This window comes from Schistocerca cancellata, chromosome 2 (genome assembly GCF_023864275.1).
Source record: "Schistocerca cancellata isolate TAMUIC-IGC-003103 chromosome 2, iqSchCanc2.1, whole genome shotgun sequence".
NCBI classification, from domain to species: domain Eukaryota; kingdom Metazoa; phylum Arthropoda; class Insecta; order Orthoptera; family Acrididae; genus Schistocerca; species Schistocerca cancellata.
In genome coordinates, this window is record NC_064627.1 from 450,157,889 (window position 1) to 450,180,565 (window position 22,677).

General features: G+C 36.9%; 1 protein-coding gene across 3 annotated transcripts in view; it reads left to right on the forward strand.

Annotated features, from left to right (window-relative positions):
* The window catches only part of LOC126161944 (phospholipid-transporting ATPase IF-like), a 633,423-nt gene that overhangs the window by 507,027 nt on the left and 103,719 nt on the right, over positions 1–22,677 (forward strand). For all 3 annotated transcript variants that reach the window (XM_049918123.1, XM_049918124.1, XM_049918122.1), the window contains 5 exons: positions 2,500–2,664; positions 8,186–8,338; positions 8,956–9,598; positions 13,828–13,909; positions 18,365–18,465. In XM_049918123.1, the coding sequence (XP_049774080.1) occupies positions 2,500–2,664; positions 8,186–8,338; positions 8,956–9,598; positions 13,828–13,909; positions 18,365–18,465 (1,144 nt within the window). The remainder of the gene's footprint in view (positions 1–2,499; positions 2,665–8,185; positions 8,339–8,955; positions 9,599–13,827; positions 13,910–18,364; positions 18,466–22,677) is intronic.

Genomic DNA, 22,677 nt, shown 5'->3' on the forward strand with positions numbered 1-22,677 from the left:
TACCTCTGTAAAAATTTCGGCAGAATTTATCTCCGGCTTTAGCCAGCTTTCTGTTCGTATAACGATTTCAGCTTCAGTGCTTTCTATCAGCACTTGAAGCTCTGGTACTTTTCCAACACAACTATGACAATTTATAACTACAATACTAACTGTTGCTTGGTCGATTCTTGTCGTTTCTTTGCCCTATACCCTTTGAGACTGGAGCCCATTTTGATCTTTCCTAAGACTGTTTAAACTAAAAAAACCACCCAGTCCACACCACACAGCCCCTGCTACTTGTGTAGCCACCTCCTGTGTGTAGTGGACACCTGACCTATTTAGCAGAACCTGAAACCCCACCACCCTATGGCGCAATTCAAGGAATCTGCAGCCTACACAGTTGCAGAACTGTCTGAGCCTCTGATTCAGACCCTCCACTTGGCTCTGTACCAAAGGTCCACAATCGATCCTGTCGACAATGCTGCAGATGGTGAGCTCTGCCTGCATCTCGCTAGCAAGACTGGCAGTCTTCACCAACTCAGATAGCCGCCAGAAACCAGAGAGAATCTCTTCCGATCCATAGTGACACACATCATTAGTGCCAACATGAGCCACCACTTGCAGTTGGCTGCACCCTGTACCCTTCATGGCATCCGTAAGGACCCTTCCACATCTTGGATGACTCCCCCTGGTATGCACATGGAGTGTACATTGGCTTTCTTCCCGTCACACAAAGCTTCTACACCTCTCTGTGAACTTCATTGAAGTTCTGATTCATTCATTCTGGAAACAGCACATAGAGCATGACTAATCCATGTCTCTACAATATCCTTTCTTCAAGGAGTGCTAGTCCTGCAAAGTATGCAGGAGAACTTCTGTGACATATAGGAGGTAGGAGATGAGTTGCTGGTGGAATTAAAACTGTGAGAGAATGATATGAATCATACTAGGATAGTTCAATCAGTTGAGCAGTTTCCCTTGAAAAGGTCCCAGGTTTGCATCCCAGTCCAGCGCACAGTTTTAATCTGCCAGGAAGTTTCAAATCAAAGCACACTCCACTGCAGAGTAAAAATTCATTTTGGAAACAATCCCCCAGGCTGTGGCTAAGCTGTGGTTTTGCATGGTTTTTCCTTTCTTATAGGAGCACTAGTCCCTCAACATATGCAGAACTCTGTGATGTTCAGAAGGTGGGAGATGAGGTACTGGCAGAAGTAAAGCTATGAGGGCAGCTCGTGAGTCATGCTTGGATAGTTCAGTCAGTTGAGCAGTTGCTCATGAAAGGCAAAGGTCTGAGATTTGAATCCCAGTCTAGCACACAGTTTCAATCTGTCATGCAGTCACAAAAAGATGACACAACAGTGACATTTAGTACACATGCAAGATGTTAAAATTTAGAATTTTAAGTGATTTTTCTGAGCCATATAGTTTCATGCAAAGTAACTGATGGGGAGCAAAGTAACTGATGATGGTCAAAGTAGAGAGGATATAAAATGTAGACTGGCAATGGCAAGGAAAACGTTTCTGAAGAAGAGAAATTTGTTAACATCAAGTATAGATTTAAATGTCAGGAAGTCGTTTCTGAAAGTATTTGTATGGAGTGTAGCCATGTATGGAAGTGAAACATGGATGATAAATAGTTTGGACAAGAAGAGAATAGAAGCCTTTGAAATTTGGTGCTACAGAAGAATGCTGAAGATTAGATGGGTAGATCACGTAACTAATGAGGAAGTATTGAATAGGATTGGAGAGAAGAGAAATTTGTGGCACAACTTGACAAGAAGAAGGGATCGGTTGGTAGGACATGTTCTGAGGCATCAAAGGATCACCAATTTGGTATTGGAGGGCAGCGTGGAGGGTAAAAATCATAGAGGGAGACCAAGAGATGAATACACTAAGCAGATTCAGAAGGATGTAGGCTGCAGTACGTATTGGGAGATGAAGAAGCTTGCACAGGATAGAGTAGCATGGAGAGCTGCATCGAACCAGTCTCAGGACTGAAGACCACAACAACAACGTAGTTTCATGCATAGACAAAGGAAAAACTACAAGTTGGCTAAATGTATATAGAACAAGAGAAATACATGAAACTGCAACCACTTTGGTGTCATATTCTACAATAATGTACCAAAGATGACTCTGTAACTTTCATTTATCCCACTCGAAACAACAAATAATCATGAGCACACACACAGAACAAGTTTCCCTCTTAAGGGGGCTATGTTTTGTTTTGCTCATTCTTTCTTCTGTTTCAATTCCATAAATTCTCATCTTGGTTTTTGGTCTCCATTGTTTATTTCCCATGAATACAGTCATTTCACTTAATTTGAGATTAATTATAATGTTTCAATGCTGTCTGTCATTTTCTATTTTTATATTGTTCATGATGTTTTAGATAGGCTGCTGTAAGATATTCCTATACTTTAGCTTGTAGTGGAGGAGGTGAGAATTATAATAATTTTAAAAATTTCTCCCTGTTATTCACTGTGCTATAATTCTGTTTCTTTTCTTTTCTTTTTTCAGTTGTCTATTGAAAGTCCAGTTAGTCCACTAACAAGTATTTTGCCTCTTGTTTTTGTGATAGTGGTGACTATGGTGAAACAAGGTTATGAGGATTGGCTGAGACACTGTGCTGACAGAGAAGTAAATGGTGCTCTTGTGACGGTCATCCGCAACGGATGTGCTCAGGTTCGTTGTTTTCAGCATTTTAAACACGGCAGTTGCTGGAATGTCAGAGTAATAAATATATATGTTACATACATTCAGGGGATAGTACTCTCAAATACACTCTTAAAGAGAAAATAAGAAGAAGAAGAAAAAGAAATGATGCACTACAAATGAGTTATCTAAAAGGGATGGAAATTGGTAGATCTGCTGTACATGTACAGACAGACAAAAGGTTACAGTTTCAGAAAAAATAAGATGATTTTTTTCAAGAGAAAGAGTTTCGCAAATTGAGTAACTCAATGATGCTCTGGTCCACCTCTGGCACTTATGCAAGCAGGTATTCGCCTTGGCATCATAGTGTTGTTGGGTGTCCTTTTGAGGGATATTGAGGAGAGATCCAGTAACCTTGATGGCTGAAGTGGGGTTGACAAACATATAAACAAGCAATAGAAACTCAAGCCATGTGCAGCCAGGCATAATTTTGCTGAAATGTAAGCTCAGGATGGCTTGCTACGAAGGGCAACAATAGGGGGTTGGAATATTGTCAGTGTATCACTGTGCTGTAAGCGTGTCACTGATGACTACCAAAGGAGTCCTGTTGTGAAGTGAAAGGGCACCCCTGGCCATCTCTCCTGGTTGTTGGTCCATGTGGCAGATGACAATCAGGTTGATATCCTACCGCTGACTATGGCATCTACAGACACGTCTTCAACCTGGAATCTCATTGATTGGAGTAGGACTGTCTTTAATGATGAATTCTGCTTCAAACTGAGCCCTGATGACCAGTGAAGACGTGTCTGGAGATGTCTCAGACAGTGGTGGAATACCAACACGACTGTCGCCCACCGTACAACCCGACAGTCAGGAGTAATGGTCTGGGGTGCCATTTCTTTTCATTCCAGGACCCCTTTTGTTGTTATCAGTGACACTCTTACAGCACAATTCTCCAAGTTGACAATATTCTAAGGCCTGTTTTGTTGCCCTTCATGGCAAGCCATCTTTGGCTTACATTTCAGCAAGTTAATGACTGCCCATGCACAGCAAGAATTACTTCTACTTGTCTTCATGTTTGCCAGACCCTATGTTGGTCAGCAAGGTCACCAGATCTCTTCCCAGTTGAGAAAGTGTTGAGCATTATGGGCAGGCCCCTCCAACTAGCTCAAGATTTTCATGATCTAATTCACCAGTTGGATAGAACTGGGCACAATGTCCCTCAGAAGGACATCCAGCTGCTCTATGAATCAATGCCAAACCAAATAAATGATAAGGAACAGAGGTGGACAAATGCATTATTGAATGGTCTATGTATCCTCTTGAATAAATCAACCAAATTCGTTGAAATTGTAATCATTTGTTTGTCTGTACACATACATCACATCTACTGATTTCCATCCCATTTGTGGCACATTTTGTTACTCTTGTGTATTTTATGTACATTGTAGCATATGAAGATATTCTTTAATTAAATACATATCTGAAAGTTGCCAACACATTTATGCAGAATTATTAAACAGAGATGAAGGGGTCATTTAGGAAGATAGTTGATCTATCACAGATAGATAACTCATCTTTCAACATTCAATGTACTGCAATTTGCAATTTTTTACAAATTATTATTTGGGCTGTGGCTTTTCCCACAAGTTAAAAATAACTTATTTTGCAAATAATGGAAACAGGAATGGTAACCACTCACCATGTTGCTGAGGCATTGAACAATTGATAATTGCAAATAGAAAATTGAAGACATTGCTGAGCTTTTCATGCACAATGAAAAGAATACTAAAAATTTATAAGCTTTGGGACAAAGGCCTTTCTCAGATGTAGAACTTCCACAGTTTCACACAACAACAACTCATAAATCCATGGTTACTACCTCCAGCAAGGCGCAACTGCATCTGACATGAGCAGCAATCTGGAGGTGGCACGTGGTTGTGCTGGAAGGGAGGGGGAGGAGAGAAGTAGGAGAGGAAAGGACTTCTAGGTGAGCTGCATTGGCGGGAAAGAAGGCATGTAAACACGGCACCTATGCTTACTGTCAAAAGTATGATCAAATGGGGTATCAAGTGGAAAATGTGACTGGATTGAGGACTTTTCAGTAGGGAGGATGCACCATGTTATCTCAGATGGAGAGTCATCATCAGATGTAGAAGGTATGCCCCAGGGAAGTGTGTTGGAACACTTGTTGTTCATCTTGTGCATTAATGTCCTTGCAGACAATATTAATATTAATCTCTAACTTTTTGCAAATGATGCAGTTATCTGTAATGAAGTTCTGTCCGAAAGAAGCTGCATAAATATCCAGTCAGATCTCCATAAGATTACAAAGTAGTGCAAAGACTGGCAGCTTGTTTTAAATGTGCAGAAATGTCCAGTTGTGCACCTCACAAAATGAAAAAAACTGGTATCCTATGAGTATAATGTTAATGTTTAATATTAATGAGTCACAATTGGAACTGGCCAACTCTTACAAATATCTAAGTGTAACACTTTGTAAGGATATGAAATGGAAATGATCACAAAGACTCAGCTGTGAGGGAAGCAGGTGGTAGACTTCAGTTTATTGGCAGAACACTTTTGAAGTGCAATCAGTCTACAAAGGAGGTTGCTTACAAATCATGTGTTCGACTCAGTCTAAAATACTGCTCAAGTGTGTGAGGCACTTACGAAATTGGACTAACAGTGGATATTGAATGTATATGGAGAAGGGCAGCAAGAATGATCACAGATTTGTGTGACCTATGAGAAAGTGTTACAGAGATGTTGAAGAAACTGAATTGCCAGACTCTTGAAGATAGACAGAAAGTATCCTGAGAAAGTCTACTAACAAGTTTTGAGAACCTGCTTTAAATTATGTCTCTAGGAATACACTAAAATCCCCTATGTATTGCTCACATAGGTATCATGAGGACAAGAGTAAAATATTTACAGCAAACACAGAGGTATTCACACGATCATCCTTCCCACACTCCATAAGTGAACTGAGTGGGAATAAACCTTAATAACTGGTACAATGGGATGTACCCTCTACGATGCACTTCACAGTGGTTTGCAGAATATAGATGTAGAGTATAGATGTAGACATAGCTGTAATGGCTAACTTATTAGTTTTCTTGGCTGATCTTTCCTTTGATACTACAAATATTACAAGCAATGTCAGCCAGACATCATGCTAAGGTCTTTTCTAAAATCTGGGTACTTTTCCATTTAAATCACACTACAATTGCCCTCTTTAAGCTTTCTTTATTTAGAGTAAAAGTAAAAATTGTAAGTTTTGTGGACCAGTTCTACCACTACATAGTTAAGAAAACTGTGTATGGTAAAGTGAGGTTAAATATCTGTGTAGGTTAACTGAATCACTGTATTAAAAATGAACAAGTAGGGAAGTTTTAGTCATTAGAAAATTTAGTTATCCTTACTTCTCAGCCAGTCACCACCTCCTCTGATGTCTTTTCAGATGAAATAGGTAACTGCTGTGTTATTAACCATAGTTGAACTAACAAGATTTGAAATAAATTATTTGATCTTTTGTTTTCATTTTTCTTCGCATATGTCTGTTAAAAATATTAAATTAATTGGAAGGTCAGCATTGGCCGTAATATTGATGTTTTATTGATAGCAGAATCAATTTTTGATCACATAGTGATCATCTTCATTGCTGTGGTGTACAAATTAAATTCAGACACTGGTATCAAGTTGTCAATAACCAACGTTGACCTTCCTTTTAATTTAACATATATGGTCGTTGTGCACACAGCCCTCCATGGAGTCACGAATCAAAGTTAAAAACATGTCTTTAAATGTTTAATTGCATACCTCATTTTTAAATGTTATTTTGGTTTGGATTTAGCTGTTTCAAAATATATTTCACTATTGGAAATGGTCAGTGGTTCAGCTGACCTCAGTAAAATATGTCTTGTACATACTCTTATATTCACTGTTATATGAGGTCTATCCAGAATATTCCAGAACTTTATCCACAAAATTTTTCTACAATTACCTTTTTTTTATTGTGCATGGTCTCCTTTGCAATACTCTCCTTCACAATTGATACACTGCTCCCAATGCTGTTTCCTATTCTGGAAGCAGTTGTGGTACACCTCTTGCTGGATCATGCAAAGCACCTTCTGTGAATTTTCTTTTATTTCATCTTTTGTTGCGAATTTTTTTCTGTTCAACGGGATTTTCAAATTTGCAAATAAAAAACTCTGCAGGGGCCAGGTCCGGAGAGTATGGAGGATGAGGCAGCTCTATGATTTCGTTTTTTTGTGCAGTAGTCATGCACCAACAGGGATGAATGTGCGGATGTGTTATTGTGAAGCAAGAGCCATGAATTGTCTCTCCACATTTCAGCCCATTTCCTTCCCACATTTTCTCGCAGTTGCCACAACACATCCCGATATTACCATTGATTAACAGTTTGTCTCTGTGGCACGAATTCATGATGAACTAGTCCTTCAAAGTCAAAGAAAACTTTCAGCAGGGCTTTGACATTTGACATGACCTGATGCGCTATTTTTGGTCTTGGAGAACCTTTCCAGACCCATTGTGAAGACCGAATCTTGGTCTCAACATCATAACCATAGGCCCATGTTTCATTAATAGTTATGATTCTTGTAAGGAACATCTCATTCTCATTTGTGTGATCCAAAAGCTCTTCACAGATTGCGAGGTAAAGATCTTTTTGGTCTTGACTCATCAACCGGGGATGAACTCCGCAGCAACTTGGTGCATTCCAAGGTATTGTGTCAGGATTTCATGACATGACCAAACTGAAATGTTACATTGTTATGCAATCTCTTGGACAGCCATTCTTCAATTGGCATGCACAATTTCGTTGACATTTCTGTCAGGAGCGTCTCTGGTAGATGTTTAAGGACATCCTGAATGAGGGTTATTTTTAACTTCCGTCTGGCCATTTTTAAACATTGTGAATCATTCATAACACTCAGTATGGCTTAAGCACTCATCACTGTAGGCTTTCTGCATCATTTGGTGTGTCTCTGTAAAGGTTTCCTAAGTTTCATACAAAATTTAATGCAGATACATTGCTCATCTAACACTGCAAAATTCGCAAACTGTGCAACACAACATTCTACTCAATACGGCACTGAGCAGTAACTAAAAGATGTACAACAATGAAACTTCTGGCTGTTACACATTTAACACAGGTATGTGCAGGGATACCAACTGCATTTCACTCCAGCACACCATTGGCATGAAATAACGAATGTCTCGGAATTTTTTGAACAGACATTGTATGCTGATAAAATCATTACTGAGCATAATGATTATGTGTACTGTGAACTGCAGCATTCATAAAGCTAAGAATAAGACAGTCAGTCATTGAAGTTATCCACCAGAATGCTGAAAGATGCCGTCAGTCAACATATCCATAAAATAGTTTGTGGAAAGATTAGAAACAAACATGAGTTTTTTTGTTGTGCTGTGGTTATACTTTCATTCTACAGCAGTTAACATAATTAAGAATAAATAAAATATATTGGATTTTCTGTTATTCTGGTTCTCCTTTCTCATTTTTCAGAAAGTGAAGGCAAAACTGTTATGTGTTGGTGATCTGATAAGGATTGAAAATGACAGTGACATTCCATGTGATATGGTGCTTTTATCCTCTAGTCAGAAAGATGGGAAATGTTTTGTTACCACCGCAAATCTTGATGGTGAAACTAACCTTAAGGTATGTAATACATGAATATTCATAATATTTTTTATTGTTTTAGACTACTTTTTATTGATGTAAAATAAAATTTTGTAAGCAATTCCATAAAGATATAAAAAAATACTGTACAGCTAAATACAAAAGCTACTGCAGTTCTAATTTTGTTGTACAATGATGTGGTCATAGCTACAGAACTGTAATGTACTTAATATTAATGGATGGTTAAATAACTAGCAGTTGTTACAATTGTTACATCTAAATTTCTGCATACTGGTTGCTGTCTTACAGCTTTTGTGTCAACTTGCTTCTCTGAAATTATCTAACCAGTGTTGAGTTCTGGAGTTGTTTTGTATTGTACAGTTATGTACTAATAGTTAATGGTACTTTACAACACCAACTTTGACTCATTAATGGTGAACATTTCTTTATGACATCATTTCTTTCTTGTAATGTGAATTTCGCATGGTGAAAATGTGAAAATCAGGAGCTGGTGACAATTTCAGAAATTGTATGTTATCATGGAAATGGTGAGGTACTAAGATTTGCAATAATTTGTCTCATACAAGATGTTTTCTTAGTAGTAATAGTACTAACATGAACATGATAACACTGAATGATTACTTCCTACATTTCAGACACTCCTGTGTCCCAAGCTGCTTCGTTATTTCTCACAGCCAGAACAGTTAGCAACACTCCATGCTTTAATAGAATGTGAACAGCCAACACCTGATCTGTACAAATTTTATGGAAAAATTGAAGTTTTTCCTGATGAAGCTGTCCAGCTAAATGGAGAAATACCTCTTGGACGAACTAGTCTTATGACAATCAAATCAAGTGATTCAGACCAAGATTCAAATTTGTTAAGGAGTTCTTCATCTCGTGTTAATGGTGATGTTCCTATAGGTCGAAATAGTGTTGTGAGTTTTAGAGCAAGCCAGATCAGTACTGATGCACCAGTGAATAGGAATTCTGTGATTAAAGTGAATAGTGATGCTAGCATTAGAACCAGTTCACTGAGCTTCAGAACATGTCACATGGCAGAAGACTCAGTGTCAAGGGATTCCACTTCATTAAGGAATGGCTTGAAAAGGAATTCTTCAGCAACACAGTTTGAAGAATGTGACAATGCAGGTAGTAGCAAGAGGGTGACAATGAGGAGAAACAGTGTCCAGAGCGTAAGTTCTGTGAGACGACATTCAGTTAGCTTGTCTGCACCACTGGGACCAGAAAACATACTTCTTAGAGGCACAAGACTCAAGAACACAGATTACATATATGGTGAGTTATGAAATTTTCTTCATTTGTAAATCTTTTCTAGTTTTGAATTAGTACACGTAAATTCTTTATTTCCTTCAAGTGCTTATTTCCTAGTTACAGTAGATGAATGAACATCAATAAACACAAAAACTATTTTAAGAATTGCATTGGCATCTAGTTTATTGCACAGACTGCTCATACCATAGCTCTTGTGAAGATCTCAAGTTGTTTTGTATTATCTGCACGTAATTGAGACAACATTCATTATGAGGAGTGGATAAAATTTTATCAAAATCTCAGTATAAGAATCTCTCACTCAAAACTTGTTTTCTGATTTACCTGTGACACAATGACAGTAAGTAACAGTAAAGTTTTCAGTAATCCAAAGTCTCGTTTGAATACCACAATACTTCACTAGGTATTGTCCCAATGAAAGTGATGTGCCATCACCTTCCTCCAACATTTGAACTGGCTTGCTCAGCCAGTTATAGAGCAATATACAGTTTAATGTGGACACCAAACTTTTGTATCCAACAGTGATTTAGATTTCCTGCCTAGCACGGACGTGGACATGTCAGAGGTACTATGGCTGCAATTAGCAGCTGCGGGCAGCTGTCATAAGGGAAGCCACTGCTGAGATAAGCATGTTATGGTGCACCACCCATCAGTGACTGTTTGACACTGAGCCTGTGGCCCAAGATCACAGCATGGCTCATTGCTTGTTGTACTTTGTAGCTGTTTTGTATCACGCCCTTGCATAGCCAGTATTGTTGTATTTTTATGTCACTTTTGCTACATCCCACACTTGTTAGTGCTTTGTTCACTTCATGAATTCAGTTTATTGAGGATTTACAGGAATATATGTTTGATTACCTGTGGTTTGGTGTACCCCCTAGAGCAAGTGACAATAAAATGTCTACTTACTCCATGTAGGATAGAAAACAAATCACAGAACAACTGGTCTTTTTCAGAGTAATAAATATCTGTCAGAGATAAAATAAGTGAAAAGTGACATAAAAATCCAACTTTGTTTTCCTGTTGTATTATGACATCTCTGGATGTGATGTTTCACCAGGAAATCTCTCATTGTTGTGGTTTTACATTGACCTTTCATTATATGGGACCTTCCAGATTTCCAGTGAGGGGAAATTGTCAGTGGTGAATCTGTATTAAGTGTTTGGCAGCATAGGCCTAGTACAAAATTCTTTCTTTGTCTGCTAATACAGTAATAAAAAGAAAACCTGGACTACTAAGCAGAGGCGGAACTATAGGGCGGAGGCAGATGGGTATTAAAGATAATTATTACATCTAATAAGAAGACATTTGTCAAGAAAGGGCCAGTGCAAGATTTATTGTAGGATTGGTAACATCAACCCTTTTGTGAAGCAGGTGAATTCATGTGGGGTCAGGGGCACAAAACCTGGAGTATCAAAGAATGTGTTTATCTTTACACCATTACCTGTTGTAGAATGTATATCTGTATTGAGATCATAATGGGAAGTATTAGTCTATAGTTTCTTCTACCAACTGTGAAACATAATGGAGGCACTGCAATGACTGTTGACAGTCATATAATTATTTGGGAAGTTGAATGGTAATACTAAACAGATGATTAATTTATAAGACCCATGAAAGCATTTTAGTTGATCATGTTTGTACAGTGACACACACATTGTTCCCAGCAAATCGTTGCATTTGATCCAATTGAGAATGAAATAATGAGTTTTGACAGGTCTCCACAATCATTAGTGCGTAATTGTGGTGTGTATTGGAAAAACAGATATATATAGTATATTTTACCCATCATCTAGCAAGACGAGCCTCAAGAAAATAGAACTGTTTATTTGCAATGAATAGTACAAACTTGGTAGCCATTGTTGACATGAATTAATTCTCAATAGGATTCAGGGAGTTTTGTTTCACAAGTTTGACTACAGTGCATTTTGTTAGTATCCATGTTATTTTGTCCAAAAACAGTGTATTGTCTTTGTCAGTGTATGAAATTGAGGAAGATCTCACATTAGTTCCGATGAACATTAGTGATCTCCTCAAAGAAGAGTCTCCAAAAATGTAATGATACCCAGTACTGGTATGCTAGTATTACCTGAAAAGATGTCATCAAAATAATTTTGAAAACTTCCAACAAATATGCAGACCAGTAACAAATCATGTCTCCTCTCTCTCTCTCTCTCTCTCTCTCTCTCTCTCTCTCTCTCTCTCTCTCTCTCTCTCTCTCTCACACACACACACACACACACACACACACACACAAACATTCCTTGTTTTTCAAACTTCTTCATTGACAGAAGGATAAAGAAAAGAAGAATAAAGGCTAAGAAGTACAGGTACCATGGCGAAGGAAGGGTTCATCCAAGCCCAGTCTCAGAAAGGGCACAAATTGTTAAAAGTTATTCAAATTAACAATGGATCAACAGTTTTATTGTTGTCATATTTGAAACTGTAGTAGTTAGGAGCTAGATAAATAAGACAAAATGGCAAATATTTTGAAATAATTGATTTTTTCTTGCATGTTAACATATGAATGAAGGTGAATAGTTTTATAAATGTAGCTACACATCCGTGTGTATGTGTGTGTGTGTGTGTGTGTGTGTGTGTGTGTGTGTGTGTGAGTGTTTGAGAGAGAGAGAGAGAGAGAATATCTGCCAGCTATGAAGAAGGTCACTGTCCTCAAGATTAATTAATTAATTTTGCAGTTTTAGTTGTGCAAATAGGGATCAGGTACAGGTTTTGCATTGTCAGTTTGAAAGTAATAATCACGTATGCTATTTAGTTTTCATAGATATTACACTAATGTCTACTTCCTGTTTTTTTGCATATAGTATGTATTCACTAACTGAACTGAAGGGACTTTCTACAACCAATGATTTTATTGTATCTTATGACTTTCAATACTTTTCTAAGTGACTGTCATCATTCAACACTTCAGCTCATTGTTTGTACTCTATCCAATCAAGAAAAAATTTAATGGTGAATGATTTTTTTCCCCAATTTATGTTCATAACACACTCCACTTTCAACATGGATTCTGGTGAATTGGTATGTATTGGTGAATGTTTCTAATATTCAGTCTTCAGTGAATTGTACAGTCACTTGTTTCTTGTTCTCTATATGTTTACAAATTCCATTGTTTTGTGATTACATATACCAACAATATAGTAATTTTGATTTATAACAACATAATGCTAATCATTTGTCTTAACTGCTGATGAAAATATGTTGTGTTATAAACTGATTTATAACTGTATTTGCTTTACAGCACTTTTGCTTTTGTAAACAGAGTAAAATTGCTGTAAAGCAACTTTATAGACACGTTTAAATCAGTAAACAAAAATGTAGTGATGTTGTATCTTACTGATTCGTTTGTCATTTGAATCAAGAGAACTTAACATCAGAGTTCAGAAGTATTAACCTTCTGATGTAGTTTAGAGACTGTTTAAATTCAGAGGCTAATTGAGTGTAACTATGTTTTGAAGCTGTTTGACCTGAGGCGTGACATTGACCTTAATATGGCATAAAAGAGCATGTTGTTTAGTGAAATCATATATCCTTTTGAAATCAAAGTTATAAATATCAAGTCTTTACTATATAAGCTTTACTGATGGTATACAATATATGTTAGAGGACAGATTAATACTTTCCACTGAGGTACTGAGCTGTGCACAGGAAAAATTATGAATCCCCTAGCTTTTGGACGAAGCCCATTTCTAAAGCTTTTTAAAAAAGAAATAGTTGTTGAGGGGATAAATAAGGGAGAGTTCATGGAGAAGGAAGAGAACCCAGAGTAGAAGAAGGATATGGAGAGAGAGAGAGAGAGAGAGAGAAAATTGTTACAATGGATGTGGAAGGGTATAGAGGAAAAGTAACAGGGAGAATGAGTGGCTGTGTGGAGGCAGGAAGGAGGAGATGGCAAATGATGGAACCAAATACAGGTGGTGCACAAGAACTAGTGGAGATTGAGGCTAGGAGAGTTGAGGGAGTAAAAGGTATATTTCAAGACAAATTTCCAACTGCCCATCTCAGTAAAATTGATATTAAGGAGGAAGGTGCTGGAGGTGAGGGGGAAGCCAAATGTCACAGGTTGTGAAGCAGCCATTTAGTTTTGTATCTTATTCTGGCCAGTTAGGTTGCTCTCTGTCCACAATTTATTTCTGCATAATTCTAAACATAGTAATTTCTTATACTGCATTATATAAAGTGTCATTAGGGTATTTTCCAATTACTTGTTTTAGGTTGTGCAGTCTACACTGGCCAAGAGACCAAACTTGCTCTGAACTCAAAGCTCACAAGCAACAAATTTTCTACTGTTGAAAGGTGAGTATCATTGACAACTGTACAGATAAAGTAGAGAGAAAAAGCAGACATAAGTGTAGAGAAAAAAGCAGAACTAAACATAAACAATAAATAATTAATACAATCTTCATATTTTGAAAGAGCAGTCCCTTCCTTGAAGAGAGATAAAGACCATGATGTAAAGAATAAATCAGAGAAGACCCATTTGAGTTGTCGAATATCATGTCCAAACTGAGTAACCTGCTTCCAGAAACCATGCAAAGTGTCTCTTATAGTTTAATTCAGTTTCTCTGTGGAAGATAGCACATAGTTGATGTGTAGAGTAGAAAGTTCTTCTCAGATGCTAACAGTTTAGTAACTCATTGTTGACAATCAGTTCTCATCATGTGTATTTCTAAGTCTATTTGCCAGCAGTTCAGTGTCTTTGTTGTAACTGCATCAGTAATATGCCAATTTTTGTTATAATTCATTCTGGTCAAATGCTTTCCAGTTCTATGAAAAACTAAATGGCTGGAAAAGCTTGCTCCACATATTATGGAAATATATTGTAAGTGTATCTACAAAGTTTACAAATGATTTACATTCAACCAACTTGAAGCCACATCGGGCCCCATGTCTTTTAGAGGAGAATTTTCTATGGTCCTGCTTAAGTTATCCTACTCAAGTTATCCTAGACTTCTATGTTGGTGTTGTTTTATTCAGTGTTACACACTCACAAATACCAAGTCAGTTGTTTATAACGAGCTGGTAAATGTTGTAAGTGTATTTTGAGAAATGACATACTGATCTGACCAAACAATTCACAGTTCACAGCCACATAGCCTGGCAGCCCATTGTCATAATAGAGTATTGTTAAATCCTCTCATGTTGGAACTTAATGGAATTTAGCCATTTTTGGCGCCACTGGGAACAAAATACATTGGTTTAGATTGAGAGAAAATAAGCCCTAACCAACAATGAACTGTGGAACAAACTGCTTGTAACTCTAAACCTCTGGGAGATATTGGTACTCTCATAAATGAAAAGCAAACAGATCTGGTAAAATCTTAATGTATTGTAGAGGCCCAGTGTCCTCCAATTTGGTAGGAATACATTTGTTACAGCAATTACATAAAGTGACAATTGCATTTATCAAAATTCACAGAGTCATACTACCACAAGTATTTCCGATCAACACAGCACTATCATCATGAATGAAACAGGTACTCACATATGAGTTTACAATTCTAAACTGCCACAGCACTGTTGTACTATGTAATGCTATGCTCTCTGCCACATGGGACTTAAGACCACAATACCAGTATAGTTTTGGAGCTAATAGCAGTAAGTAACACAATAAACGCCAAGACACAAAATGATCTAAACGTGCCATCATGACCAAGAGGTCATCAGTGATGACATAGTTGCAACATAGAAGCAGTAAGTAACTAGATAGTCACATCATCTCACAAACTGACACATGTTGGAGTGATGGTGTATCACATGGAATAAGCTTTGCTCATTATCTATCATCAACTAAATTTGTGTAGATTGTCACAATCAGCTTACCAACACCAATCAAATATGCTGCCTATGTGGCTGTTCTTGATTGGATCTTGTTAACATGAGGTGACAAACAAAGGTGACTAAAAACTTAAAAGTGGAGCAGCCTGTTGCCATCTGTCTGAGTTCTTCCAACATCCAGTGCGTTCTCTTCTAACAGTGGGTCATCATTCCCACTGCTAACCTTTCTGGGCTGCTGTGAAGTCAGACAATCCAATTTAGGAATGTTATTCCTTCGTATAACATAAGGGCCTAGCTCACTTGCTCCAGTGGAAACACTCTCAGAATGATAAGTTAAATAATTTCCGTGCCTCCTAACTCTGGCAGTACATGATTTTATGGTGGAATATTTTTCCCTTTTGTGCTTGACTGCCTCGTATGAATCCACTAGGTTGTAGTTGAGAGGTTGTCAGCTCTGTAAACTAAGCTGTATTCTTATTTTTGACACTGCTAGTATTCTTACACCAGCCATTCTGACTTCCTGATGCCACATTCAGAATTCCCGCCATGTTGGCTTGCATATTTTGTTGGTACCTACTTACACCTGTTCAGCAATGACGTCTCATTGCTGCTGATATCTGCCATCAATTCTGCTAATTACACTCAACCAAAATTCCAGTACATTGTGATTCCAGGCTCAGGCCACAATGCAGTTTTCATCAGTCTCACTTTAATAAATTCTTCCACCCATCTATGTAAGTTTCCACATATTCCCTAATCTTAATCTCTATTGCCACGGCTCAGTAGCATATCCGTAATTCACAATTTTATAAATTTTGTTAGTTCTCAGGTTGATAGAATATCACAACAATAACTTTTGCTAATATGAAATTGATAGTACTCAAGTGACTTAAGTTGCAGTGATGAATTTAAATACCAAACTCCACATACCCCTTTCATATTATATTATTGTTAGAATTTGGAGTTCATAAAAACTACTCATAATAGTTATGTATATGTTTATATCATGTAACACCAATGGCAACACATCTTGAATTTCCATCTCAGCTTTAGATAAATCCAAAGTTTACTTTGTGTGGCTATGCATGTGTTTTACACTCATGACATCCATTGATTTCATATCCATCCCATACCACTTTGCAGCTGCTATTCCTAAACTGACTTCAATCATCACTGTACTTGTGTGATGCTATTCACATTGTCATGCAACGATCTTACAGTAGAGTAAGAAACATGGCAAAACTGAAATATATTTAAAGGCGCTTGGTGCATTACAATGAAAGGAGAATGCTAGTGATGAAAACCTCAGAAGAGGGAATACTCTGAATACCAACCAAAGAAAGTGGACTGACCCTGGCTCAAAAGCTAGTTAATACTGTGTTTGTTAATGGCATGTATGTGCCACACGTCAGTCTGCTAAATGTGAGTGGTTGGCTTTCCTTTATTTTATGTGAAGTTCCTAAGACTACTGTCCCCTATGTCTCATTCAAATGTCATTATTACATAACTTCATAAGAATAAAGTGCATTTCTTCAGCTAGTAAAACAGTTGTTTAAATGTGTAATTGTACCCGTGTGAAACAGCAGTGCAGAAAAACAGTTCTCAAATGGTTGTTTCAGTGAATAGAAAAGATTTAATGCTCTATTTAATATTCTCCTTGCTTCGTTGATATATTCAGGGCTCCAAACATTGTCTTCTTGTTGCCTAGGGAGTGATGTTTAGGTGCAGGTTTGTAAGCATAAGTGAAGATAGTTAGTCACATTTGCTTGTCATTGTGATTTATTTTCTGTCCACAGATACTACACAATAAAATTCATGCATTACCTTTTTTGCACATTGCTAAAGAGAGCCTCCTTGCCAACTTCCACAGATTTCATGATAACCAACATCCTCCACTGAACAAGACTTTATCAAACTTCAGACGCATTTTCAATTGTAAATCACAGTCTCAATAAAAGAATTATACATGACACACACTCTGTTCACTGTACCAAGACAATACATACTATGCAGCTTCTAAAATAAAGACTCCAGCTCAAAACAAAGACTGCATTACTTGAGATCAAAATTGAGACTGTCTCACTTGAGATTGAAACAAAGATTGCCCAACTTTTTACGTGTAGCCCATTGATATATTACAGCTTGGAGTTCTAGAATAATCCAGAAACAGTTATTGATCAAAGTAACTTTTGTACATATTTTTCTGCATGCAGGAGTGAAAAGAGATGATTATTTATTACTTAACAAAATTTTGAAACTGAGTTTTTGTAAGATTTGCATCACATTGCATTCACATTGTTGAATTGATAAACAATTTGTATTTTCTTTTTCATGACTGGATTTTTATGAAAGATTATAACAGTTCTTGGTTTAATGGACAATAAAATTTTATGAGAAAATTTTGTAGCCAAAGTGTGAAATGATAGCCAATTATGATCAAAAAAGTAAATTGAATTTGTAGGATAATTAACTTCTTTAAAATCAAAGACAAATATAATGTTCCAAAGCATTACAAAAAACTTAGAAAAGAGTAAAGTTTAAATAAATATTTCTGTACAGGATATTGGAATGCAATGCACTGCATGCCTCTCCGAAGGAAGAGGCACTGCAGCGAATACTGTGTGCGAGTCCCAGTCTAGCACAAATCTTCATTGCCATCATTTCATTATACAGCTAATGGTAGTCCATATTCGAAAGTGTGAATACATTTCATGTCATAACTGTACTTAGTTAATCATAACTCATCTGAAATTTAAGCTTCTAAGTGGCACAATAATCTGTGACCATTAACTAACACATAACATACACATTCTGATTATATTTTTAAATATATTTCATTCATAATGACAACCTTCCAGATGATTAGTATTTTATCTTAAACTACTTCAACATGTCAGGAAATAGTCATTGAACACAGAGGAAACAAAATGAACAATTCAGAAAAATATAATTTGTCTGGTTTCTCATCTACAGATCGATTAATGGTTTCTTGCTGTTCTTCCTTGTGCTGCTCTTACTGGAAGTTTTTCTATGTCTGGGGCTCAAATATGGATTTGAGCTTGCTGGTGATTATGGTAAGTACTAGAAAAAATAGTGATTGCAATCAAGTATATTTAACTTAAAAAATATTTGAACTATTTTGTGTATTTACTGTTAGTCAACAGACATATATGATTTTATTAACTGTCATTACTAATATTTAAATAATGAGGCAAGATAATGATGGACACATTAGACTGAAGCAAAGTTTGAAGTTTTAGTTTGTTGCAATATTTCTTCCTCAAGCAGGCGGAGCTGAACTTTTATAATGTAGTATTCGAAATTCATTTGCATTTGTTTAATTGCATTATTCTGTTAAAGTGTTATACCAAACACAGCTTTCATCCATTACTTTTAATTGTGACAAAAATTTCTTTTGCACAAGAAAATTAAAATATTACAAGATACTTTCATATTCATCAAGTCAAAAATGTTAGTGAAATCATTCGACAAATCACTGCCTTTCTATAGTCACTGAGATAACTGTTCAACAAACAGAATTCGGTATTCACTGAATGTGACTCTGAAATTTAAAAAGAAATTGTAACATAAGATATGAATTATATGTGAATTTATTCATTAATTGAGAATTTTACTGCACTATTTGATTCAGACTTTACGAATCTGAAAAATGACAAGTGAGGCATTATTCCTGTAGTTGCGATATATCTTCTCATTATTATTTAAAGAGTAGCATATTAAGTACAAAGCTGGGTATTTTGTAATGATAACAAAATGTGCATAATTATATGCAAACATATTTCACTTTTATTAGTGGTAATTGGATATGAAATTCATATTTTGCTGTCTATGCCAGTTTGTCAACTTCTATCTTGCTTCCTCAGAGGTTCCTCTCTATTTGAATATCCTCTCAATATTTAATTTAGCTAAAAATATTCCCTCTAATTTTTGCATTAGCATTTGCGACATTAAGTCACTCACTGAAAACTGTGATGCTGTTGTGATCTAACAAACAATATTCTAGACAAAAGATATCACTAGACTTTAAACATTAAAAACTGGATTTTTACAATTTGATGGATAGTAGGGAAGAGAAATGTTGTGAAACACTGCAAAGAGAGTGAATAATACAGAAATACAAAGAATAAAGATACTTAATCACATTTAGTTGATGTTTTAAGCAGAATCAGACAGATAACCAAGATTTGGTCCTTGTAATTTGGTTTTCCAGCGATGTCTTCTGCAGAGCTAACTCACATAACAGCCAGATACAGCTGCAGTGTTTTGGGCTGTGGCTCAGTTGAGTGTGAGAAATTTTCTGAGGGTGAGTGAGTGAGAGGACCAAGGGGGAGAGGAGTAGAAAAGGCATATTAAGGTGCAGTGGAGGAAGTTCATCATTGACTCATGTGGCAAATAGAAGTGAGAAACAGATAAGACCAAATATTTCAGAGACTGGCTGGGTAACAGAATACCAGTTTGAAAGAGATATGATGGATTTTTTCAAGGATATTTTTGAGGATATTGTGAATGGAAGTCAGTACCCTGATAGAGGATCTGGTTAAACTATCCCACTCGGGGCTGAATTTGGTAACTAGCAGGGTGCAGCTGGTTAGTGGAGGTGATTGTTGTACTAGAACTGTATGTAAATACTGCTCGTGAGATCTGTTTGTGGAATGGGTTTGACTGGTAGCAAGTATCGATGAAGGCCTTATTAGATCATCAGCATATTGGACAAGGGACTGCCCATCCCTGCAGACGGCTATACTACACTAGGAAAATTTTTCTGTTAAAAAAGCCACAAGTCGGGAGACCACATTGCAATACAATGTGGATGGCACAGAGGCATTGAGGTAATTGGTTGGTGTCCTTGGTATATGAAATTAGGCTGTGGACAGTGGGTTAGAGGTGTGGGTCAACTAGGTTGTAAGAGAATCAGCCAGACAGTTGGCATGTACCTACTGTCAGGGAACCACTGCAGTTTATTATCACATTGGTGGAGACTTTGTCTGCAAGGACAATGATCAAGTTTGGATATGTTTTAAGACTGTGAATAGTTGCTCATTCCTCTGTCAGAGTGTTTGTGTCCTTGGAAAGAGATGTAGGAAAGGAAGAAAACTGATGTTGTAGGCGAGGAATTTCTGGAAATTTACCAGGGGTTATTTGAGTGGAGGTGATAGAGGGTCCCTGTTGGATCAACTTACATTATGAGGGAGGTGAAATTCTATGTTAACTTTGAATTGATTTTGGTCATAAGAGTCATAAGCAAAAATGTGTTAGATAGCAATAAAGTGGATGAAGAATAGTATGGCTTTGATGAAGGATATAATGGCTTTGACCAGTCCAGCATGAGTGAATAATGTGTGGCTTTCTTGTAAACAGCTGAAACTTCTGCAGGGTTAAGGTTCTGGTAGATAGGTTAACAATGATGTTGCGAGTTTGGATTCTTTGTTTTGTTGGGTGTTGGGAGAGAGGTTCTGGGGATGTGGCAGATGGAAAAGGGATGTGGCAGGTGGAAAAGGCCATCAAGGTTTAGCTGCATTCCATGAGGAGGTAACAGGGACAGATTGGGGGGGGGGGGGGTCAGGGTTAGGGGTTTATATTAAGCATTACATTGCAACTCGTGGACATGTAACAGAGAGGTGGATACTTGGATTCGTTGTGCATTTTTGTTGAGGACTCTGGTTGTGGACTGGTTGTAAATTATTGATTGGTACTACAAGTCCAATTAGTATTTATCGAAGGACTATCAGAGATGAAGTTGTGTATGTGTGAATTTCACCAACAAATTTGTAGTTGTTAAAATGGAAAATAAAGACAGTAGATTAGATAACTTTTTGAGGTGATATTTAGGAACGGTATCTTAGGGCAAGAGCAGAGGTTTATCTGAAATGCCAACCCTAAACAGCATAACTGAATCCTTCAAAAGTTTCAAATGGTGGGTGCAACACTGTATTATTTAGCTTGACACCTTTCCACATTTATTGCCATTCATATTTTTATGAAGATAAACTTGTCTATAAGAATTCATGCAGGATATTTATTACAGGTTAGTAATTCCGCTACGCCAAGGAGTATTTTGATAGTGACAACATAATTTCGGCACATTTTCACTCTACAATTCTGAAGGAGAAATGACATATGTTTGTTTACATAGTAATTTCTTGTAAAAACTTCCCTCTTTTTATCACTTATCAACTGTATACTATTAATGGACTAATTGACATGGAATTGTTCACTCTTTGAGGAATACTATTTGCAACTCGTAGATAATATTTACATTTAGACAAACTGCAGGTTTTACAATACAGACACTATGAAATACTGCCCAAAATGTCTCATAAGTGCAGCCTCACTGTAGTTTTGTCCATTATGCACATTTATAGATGTGCCTAAGAATAAATTTCAAACTATGGAGTTACACATTAGTTATTGTCACAAAAGAGAGCAGATTCAGAGGATACAAAATTACATTCAACAATATGCAAGTCCATTTAAATGTACTTTTTGCTAATGAAAAAGTGACAAAATAAAAGTAACTATGTTGTAAATATAATGTATACTTCTGTGGAAATTGACATAGCCCCCAAAATTGGCTCATTCACATAATTGTCAACTCAGCATGCTTTCCTTGTACAAGTGAAAATCTTTGTAACCAGAAAAACTGGAACTACATAACTAGATAGATAGATTTTGGAAAGTTTACTGATAAGAGAAATTAATGGGCTGTTGATTAAGGTACAGAATTTTATCAACACTAGCTATTTTCTCATTAAAAGTCTCAACTTCACATGTTCTAGAAATATTGAAAATGTTTAATAAATCTTTGGAATAAATTGTTTTTAGGCATCCATATTAGAGATTATGAAATTACTTACTAAACTATAAGGTTTCTTGAACACCACTTTGAATAATGAATTAGTCATTTCACATAACTATAGCACAAGTATTAGTACATGATGGGGAAAAATGTTATTTAAGGAGTAAAATTGTAGCAAGTGGAACCATTCCCCCCTGACTACATCTCAATCTCCATATGAGAGGTATAGTAATCTGTGGTCTTCCTCTTTCGTTTGCCACCCTCTTCTACCCTTACCCCTCTCCCTTCCTCCTCCAGTGTACACCTACTATTTTATTGAGCACTGCATATAACTTTCCTGTTCTGCACCAGGATGAGTTCACTGGCACCAAATTCTAATCACTTTCCCTCACTGCCCCTTCTTTCCCTAGCCCTTAGCTTCCCATTCCTTCAACTATCCCTTTCCCTCACCTCTTTATTCCTCTCAGTC